The following is an 8,440-nucleotide window of genomic DNA, read 5'->3' as shown; positions in this document are numbered from 1 at the left end:
TAAAGATTTAATTAAACTTGCAGTGCTGGCATCTGCTTCTTAAATGGCATTTACCCAGCCAAGAGCCTCAGCGCTCCCACTGTTCTCTTAAGGCCGACCTACACTGGGAAAACAAACTGCTGTGCTGCTCTGGGATGCTGTAGCTCAAGCTGTTTAATGAGATAAATGGCCAGTATTTAGACCTCTAATTACTCTGTGTGTGTATGTGTGTCTGAGGAAGAGAGTAGAGGGAAAACCCTTGGTTAGTGAACTAGCCGAACCTCTTCTTGACTGAGCTTCAAGAAGAAACTAGCCTGTGTTGAGTTGTTTTTGTTATCTAACAAAGTAGCATGCAGCTAAATAGAAGATTCTGGTAAGACGACTGCCTGCCTGGTGTGTGGGGGACTGTTATAACAAATCCTGTGGTTAATAATATTGCAGAACACAAGCCCTAAGTTGTTGATTGTCATTAGAGTGGGTCAGTGCTTCTGGGAATAGTCTGGCTATCTTGCCTCACTAAGTGCAGAACATGCCTCTGGCCACCTGTCCTCCAGTGCAAAAGTAGCCGCAGGTCCTCTGAGGGTGCAGGCTTCCCGAATCTGCTCTCAGGCCTTACAACGGAGCCCCATGGTCTTCTGTGATGCTGACACACACACACACACACACACACACACACACACACACACACACACACACACACACACACACACACACACACACACACACTCCCCTCAGACCTGTAGCAGGGTGTAGACAACACGCTCATTGTCAAATACCATCTGCCTCAAGAGAGCAGAGCTAAATGCGATAGAGCTTGGCTCAGTTAAGCCTCGTGGGCACATAAAGGATTTGTGTGTATGAGTGTGATTTAGTGGAGCAGTTCTCCAGAGTGTAGGAAAAAGGGCATGTACAGATCCTTTCACTTCACTTCACTTCACTATGGTTCCCCTCCTCTTCCCAAAAACACTTGTAATGGTTGGCAACCCCAGCCAGTACATCAATTTATGACGTCTGACATACGATCGGTAAAGTCAGTAAAGCTAATCCAGCTTGACATTGACAGTGTAATTATGATAATTAATGAATGACAAATGATTTTCATGTTCTCTATTCACCTTCTGTTCTCAATGATAGCTTTTTATGTAGATTTGGCTGCATTCAGAAGTCAGTAAAACATTGACATGCTTAAGGTCACACATGCAAAGACATAAAGAAATACTCCTTTTAGGGTAGAGGTCAGCCAAAACCCAGCAGAGTGCACAGCTTGATGGAGGCATGTAAGACAAAGTCCCTTGGTGGTAGGCCACTGAGATAAATACTTTTTTTATGATAAAAAAGTGAACCTGTTGGAAATTCATTTAGTGAAAAGATTTGAAAATTATACATGTTTGAAATAATTTGGGGTATTGATGACATTGTCAACTGTTCAGAAATGTTTTAGTGAAACAACACCTTCACAAAAAGAGTGAAGGCTTCAGTCCATCAGACCATTGTCAGTGGCAGCATTAAACAAGTTGGATTTCATACGATGTTATTTTTGGTGATTTAAAAAAATTTAGATCAGTTTAACCACAGTTACCTTTCAGACCTTCAGTGATCAGAATTGACATGACAGTATGTGATCTTGGTGTCACAGAATTGTTAATATGACACGTAATGAAGATCCATGACTGCAGCCTGGGTAGACCCTCCCTATAAATACCCATGGCTATCTCACCCTCTTGGTGTTTTCTGGAGCAAATCTCTTGGGTCATCTGTTCCCGTAAGGAGCTATTTTTACTGCCCATCTAGAGGGCATGTTTTCATGTCAACAAGAAAAACACATGTGTGGGTCCCCACACTACACACAGCCATTTGGCCTTGCTCCCGCAAGTAAACACAACGTTGCGCCGTGTTCTGACCAGAGATCTGTTACATTTCTCTCCCCATCGAGGCCTTTTTCAAAAGCCTGTGTGTTTACTGACACCCTCAGATATTCTCTTTGGCATGTTATTCTACTCACCTCGGTACTCCTCAGTGACTCAATTTCATGTTGGCTGAAATGTATTGCAGCTTCCTGTAGAAGGATGTGTTACTATGTGCATTTGATGATGCATTGGTGCCAGTCCCCTGAACAAATGTATTGCTTCTATTTATACATCTGATGCTATGACATCATCAAATGTTTTAATAATTTGGGAAAAGATTGTCAGTTCTTGACTTGAATGACCTACTTTTGATGCTGTTTACACCACATGCTGTTACTCAGATGGGGGCTCGAGTGTGCAGGTGTTTTGTTGTGACATTCACCAGACAGGCAAAACTATTATCAAGGAGGCACTGTACTTCTGAAATCTTGGTGGTACTTCATTGCTATATGCAGCATGGCAAGTCTTTACCAACAGTTCTACTAACTTCAGTTTTCAGTCGATGGCTCTCTCTGCACTATTGCTGCGACCTTGGAATTGTCATGACATAACAAGAGATACAACCAAGCTCCAATCCCTGCCACTGGGTGAAACTGTACCTCCTGTCAGCTGTTGCCACTCAACTTTCAGTCCCAGTAACAATAGAATGGAAACTGAAAATCAAGATGGTTCATTAATTAAGACAAGGTCACTGTCCATGCGGTAGCCTTACCTCTAGCTCAGACCTCGTAATGCCACGTGGCTTGTAGCTCTGAGGTTGCATTATAACAGGAGGCTACACGAGGCACCAGCTGAAATCCCTGAAGCCTTGGGTCTCCTTAGTGTAAGGTTTGACTTTAGCGTGTTCGCTATAGTTACCAAGCTAATCCAATAAAACTTCCTTCTCATCTATCAAGGCTGAGCCAGTTGTCACTGGTCTTATATATTGGTAATAGCCTAAAAACATCACAACCTGCTATCTGACAATATCAACATGACAGTAAAGAGTGTCTTTTTTGTGTCTTGGGTGTGGATTATTTTCCCAGTATCAGTATGTGAATATATATTGGCCTCCTTTATGCTGTTACAAGAATGTCAAAAAATCTGCTGTACACATCAGCATAATTAGATGGCAAAATCTAATTTTGGACTGACACTGGGATAAAACAAAATCTTGCAGATTAACAAATTAATGTATTGTCATCCATATAAGGATAAAACATAGGATGCAGATGAGCCTCTCTCGTTGCCTGTCTTGTCTATATGCATGACCTCTCATGTGAGTAATAAAAACCGAGGCCAGTGGCAGGCATAGTAATGGATGAGACAGACCTGAGTGGGTTCCTTTACACTATTCCTGTATTGACTAACACAGGGCACTTACTGCCCACCCAGTGAGGTGTCTTCACAGTAAGGGATCCATGAGCCACGTGTCATGTGATGTCACCCAAACCTGAGGGTGAGTAGAGTGACATTATTGCAGAGCACCAGAAATAGATGGGGCGGCATTCGGACAGGCACGACAGCACGCGCCCCTGTCTCTGCTAGGGCTGATGGGAAAGCTGGCATGTATGATGATCCAGTCTCCTTCCAGTGCTCTTGCAGGGTTATCCTCGGAATGCATGACAGAATCTGGAACTGTTTTGCACACCTCACGTCACCCCTTTTGCCTGACAGTAAAACGACTCGTAAATGTTTTACCTCAGTAGACGTGCACGCACTCCATGTTTGACACGATCAGGGGTCTGACCATCGCTGATAATTATGGGCATCGTGTCATGCGGTGGTAAAGATCGTCACTGGCGTTGACACACAAATTAAGCCTGAGTCTGATTATGTTGATACTCACAGTCTGGTTGACATGACAACAGCCACATCCTTTGCTTTGTTTTTGGATATGTGTGTGACGCAAGATCACTTTGATTCCTTATCTTTGAATGTCACATTATGCCTACATTACACTTCAAAACAGTTATTCCTCTGATAATGTGGGTGAATTTGTGTCCTCTCTCTCTCTCTCTCTCTCTCTCTCTCTGGTTCTTTCTTTCTCTATGAGTCTCTCTTTTTCTCTATGTCTCTTTCTCTCCATGTCCCGGTTTCCTTCTATTTGGCCAGTGTTTATTTAAGGGGGCTGATCCTGGTTGACTGGTATGGCAGCGGGAACAGTGACTGAAGTAAAAGGAAGGGCCAATGGAGAGAAGGGGGGGGGGGCTGGCTAGTGGGTAGTGAGCAGCTATAAAAGCGACAGTCAGAGCCATTGGCAGCAGAAGCACTCACAGGCAGATGCAAAAACCCAGAGCCCGGAGTCAGCCGCAGCAGAAGCAGCAGTAACAGGAGTAGCAACCAAGAGGAAAACTCTGACTAGCGGAGGGCTCAGCCACTGACGACAGCACTACAGTGTTTGTGCCACAGCCACCGGTAAAACAGGAGCACAGAGTGCTTCACCAGAGCACACCAGGAGGATTTTTTTTTGAAGCACTGCATTTAAACATTTGACGTGAAGCTGTCTACGGAAGCTCAGCCCAAAGAGGCCGGTGTGACAGAGGAGGTAGTGGAGAGAGAACAGCAGGCCCTTTGCAAAAAGGGACAATTGGCTTCACCGACAAACCCAACGCACCACTCGTCCTCACCACCACACATGGCTGCTCGTCATATGGAGGTGGTGGGCTTCCCTGTGCTGCCTGCCCACCTGCTCGCCTCCACCATGGAGGAGTTCCCTCAGCAGCTGCCCGTCCCCAAGGGCCCCGCCCATGGGCGCAGCCGACCCCGTCGACCCCGCGAGGCCCGCTTTAAGACCCAGCCCGTCACCTTCGCCGAGATTGCCGAGGTCGAGGAGGAGGGCGCCTCACCGCTGGAGGAGGAGAGAGCGCGGCGCTCCTTCCTGCTGTCCCTGGAGAGTCTGCGGCGGAGCACCCAGACGCTGCACGGGCCCCCAGCCCGCGCCGCACACTCCTCCACCCCAACACAGGCCAGCCTGGACTCCAGCGACTCCGACTCGGCCCAGTGAGAGAGGCTCTGGACTGGAGGAAGAGTGAGGAAGAGGAAGAGGACAGACAAATGAACTTTTAGTTCCTCTCCTTGGACTGGACATTTCCCATATGTGCGTAGATGCTATGCTGTCACATGGTATATAAATATATATATACATATCTATGAATAGAACATATCCATAGTCTCGATATGCATCTGATGCATTCTCAACCAAACTCCTCTAGCAATAGCAGTGTGGCCCTAGTTGGCTGACTACATACCACTGCTTGGCAAGAGCTAGTTGTAGCTTGTAAGATGTGAATCAGTGATAGTACCACTTTAATTCCTCACATATATTCCTTTATTTTTACTGTGTAAAGCATTTTGAACTTGAAGCAGAGCTTGAAAGTTGAACTATGTATTGTTTTTTTTTTTTAAACAATGAAGCATTTATTTTTCTCACCTTGTGCCTGCTCATGGGTTCTTAATGTGCACATGCCCTGTTAATGTGGTAAAGAGGTAGCTGGGGCAGGATGAGAGGAGACCTAAAGCACTGACAGAGCTCTCTACCCTGCTCTTGAACTTTCTCTGCAAAGCTCTGATCTTTGATCCCTCCTTTTTTGGTAGAAATGTAAAATTAACTACAGTTATGTTTCCAGAAATGAGGAGCAAACTTTTGTTTTAAATGATTCTGATATTTATTTACTGATTTTAGTTAAATTAGAAAAAGACACTGTGGACTGGTAAAGTCACTTTTCGTAGATACAGAGGGAAAATGCCTTTATACTTTTTGATTTACTTTTTGTTATCTTTGTACAGTTTCTTATTACTTCAATAAATACAGTATTTCCAACTATACTTTTTTTTGATGTTGTGGTCTATGTTCTGGAAGAAGGTTACGCCATGGTTACGCCATGGTGTTTATGAATTCTGGGCTCATAGGGGAAACGCATAAACACTCTGAAGAGGCTCGTGACATTCAGTGACTCAGAGAGACGCATGCAGCCCTGTGCATAACTCAAACTGACAGGCACCTACACTGCGTGCCCCCTCAAACCCATTAACCTAACCATCCACATGTGTGTATTTGTCTCTTATAATTATTTTTGCGAGTGATCCCAATTCCTTAAAAATATATATAGCTGGAGTTCGTCATTGGATGTTTCACAAGATCTGGCATTGTTACCTGCTTGGCTAGAGCAGAGATTAAAATAGTCTGATTTGCCTTATCATCTAGCTGGAGCAGCATACAAAAAAATGTAACACAAGGAACACGTAATTGTCCCTCCAGTGTCTCTTTGTGTGTGAGTCAGTTGTATAAGAGCATGTCTGTGATAGTTGTGACAGTGCATGACATTATGTTTTTCAGCAGGGACAGTATCATGTCATGGACGTTATACACTGTTAATCTGGTTGTGCATGGAGTCCTCTCCGGAGTCCTCTTTGTGACGTAAACACAGTGTGGCAGAGGCACTGTATATAGAATTCCCTGACAAATATACCAACAACCATAATTGTATAAGCCTATTTCATCCCAATATCAAATGCCAATAGTGAGAGAGAAAGAGTGTATGTGTGTGAGAGAGAGTGGAAGAGAGAGAATGTTCTCCTCTCCAGGCGCTGCATGTTAGGCTGCTCTAGTTTATCTCTTCACCTCTCCCCACTTTTTGCCTGCAACCTACTTTTTATCCCGTTGCCGTGGTAATGGAGGAATGAAATATGATGTTCAGAAAGTGTTCATCAAAACAAAACCCTCTGTTCCATTTCTGCCAGACTGTCCTGTTGCCTGCCCAGTCATCCACACACGCAGACACACACACACACACACACACACACACACACACACACACACACACACACATGCACGCATCCACTCATACACACACACAAACACACACACGCCCACTCATACGCACGAATGCACAAACACACACACACACACACACACACACACACACACACACACACACACACACACACACACACACACACACACACCTAGCCAGAACATAAGACTTTTTCATTTTGGCCTTTTTTTTGTCTGAATGCCCTCTCTACTGATTCACTTGTCTTCTTGGTTCTGTTTATTTCAGGCTGTATATTGTTGTTGGCCACAGCTAAAATATGATTAGGATCTTTGCAAAAGATGTGTACTGTATCTGTATCTTGAGAGCAGCTTCTCTCTGCAATTAAAAACATAGCGTTCCAAAACAGACTGGGCAAGAAGATATTTCTTCCATTACATAACCCTGTATTCTGTCCAACTGACAGTTATTCTCTTCTTTCAGAGAATCCTCTGAGTCTCTGAACTTTTCAGAGAGAACTACTCAGTAGCCTTGGCAGAGCATTAGTGTTTATCAGACAAGGCCACAGAAGAATCACACTGCCGCATAAGGAGATATTTTCCTCTGTGTTCCACCTGCACAAACAGGGAAACGGGCCACCAGACAGCCCAAGGAAAATTAGTTGTTGGTGAGAAACAAACAACTAATGTGTGAGAAACAGATGGAGCTGGCATCACACCCACATGTTTGCCTCATCAGTCATCTGTCCATAATATGTGTGCATGAAGCATCAATACATTGGCTTTTTGAGAGTTCATGTAGATTGCTGGCATAAGCCAATCAATCATATATTGAATATGCAAATGAATATTCCAACACATGTACACATGAGCGGAATGGTTGGATGGCTGGATGGCTGGATGGCTGGATGGCTGGATGGATGGATGGATGTGGTTGTCATGGTTTTCAAGAAACCTGGAAATGCTGGTTTGGATTTACCCCTCTGGATGGAAGGATTGGTGATGAGGTTATTTATTAGAGACAAATTATCAAACTATCTATACAAATCATGTTTGACCAGGTTTGGTTTTTCCTATATCATTATGCTGCTTAACATTGTTTTCTGCATATTTTTCTTTACACTGAAAACATTAAAACACCCAGTTTTGATAGTTGTTAAAGTGCATGCAGGACTTCATGCATGAATGAATCATAAACCCTTCTGATGACATTATCACTTGCTGATAGATGTTATTTAAAATAGGGTAATAAGTGTATCATTAACAAGCCTAATGTTCTTAGGGTTCTCCTCTGTTGCAGTGTAGTGTAGTGTTGCAGTGTCTGTGTACTGCCTGACCTACATTTTCGAGTCTCAGCACAGCTCACCCGGGCTTTGGGCCGGAACCAAGAAACAGAACTCTTCAAATGCAACAAACCCCCCCCCCCCCCCCCTCTTTTCTTCTCTCCTTGACATTATGTGAATAGGCCTATGGACGATGAACAGAAGGTAACCCAGTTCTTACACTCTCCAAGAACAAGGTCAGTTTCAGGCCCTAGGTGATATATATGAGAGTTAACATTCATGACAGCCAAATAGGCAATTCAAAGAATGTGCCCTACTAAGGAGAATTGAATGGATCTACCATACTGGTTACAGGAAATAATTTATGGGTTGTTCATCATTCACTTTATAATCCCTGTAGTACTCTATGAACTCAGTTTTATGCTAATAATGCACAACATCCTGGCATATTTTTCCTGAACAACTGTAGGCAATAATTTCTACAAACAATAGAAAAATAATACACTTAAAGAAAAGTA

General features: G+C 43.8%; 1 protein-coding gene across 1 annotated transcript; it reads left to right on the top strand.

Annotated features, from left to right (window-relative positions):
• Positions 1–4,091: 4,091 nt before the first annotated feature.
• c3h11orf96 (chromosome 3 C11orf96 homolog) lies at positions 4,092–5,693 on the top strand. Its single transcript, XM_012842460.3, has one exon. It carries the CDS (start codon positions 4,504–4,506, stop codon positions 4,870–4,872), a length of 369 nt encoding a protein of 122 aa, XP_012697914.1. The 5' UTR covers positions 4,092–4,503; the 3' UTR covers positions 4,873–5,693.
• Positions 5,694–8,440: the final 2,747 nt, after the last annotated feature.

This window comes from Clupea harengus, chromosome 3 (genome assembly GCF_900700415.2).
Source record: "Clupea harengus chromosome 3, Ch_v2.0.2, whole genome shotgun sequence".
In the NCBI taxonomy this organism is placed as follows: Eukaryota; Metazoa; Chordata; class Actinopteri; order Clupeiformes; family Clupeidae; genus Clupea; species Clupea harengus.
The sequence above is the reverse complement of the archived record's forward strand: the minus strand, read 5'-3'. Positions and strand labels throughout refer to the sequence as shown.

Bases quoted from the DNA above. Each gene is read 5' to 3' on its own strand.
- c3h11orf96 (XM_012842460.3), top strand. From the start codon at position 4,504: ATGGCTGCTCGTCATATGGAGGTGGTGGGCTTCCCTGTGCTGCCTGCC.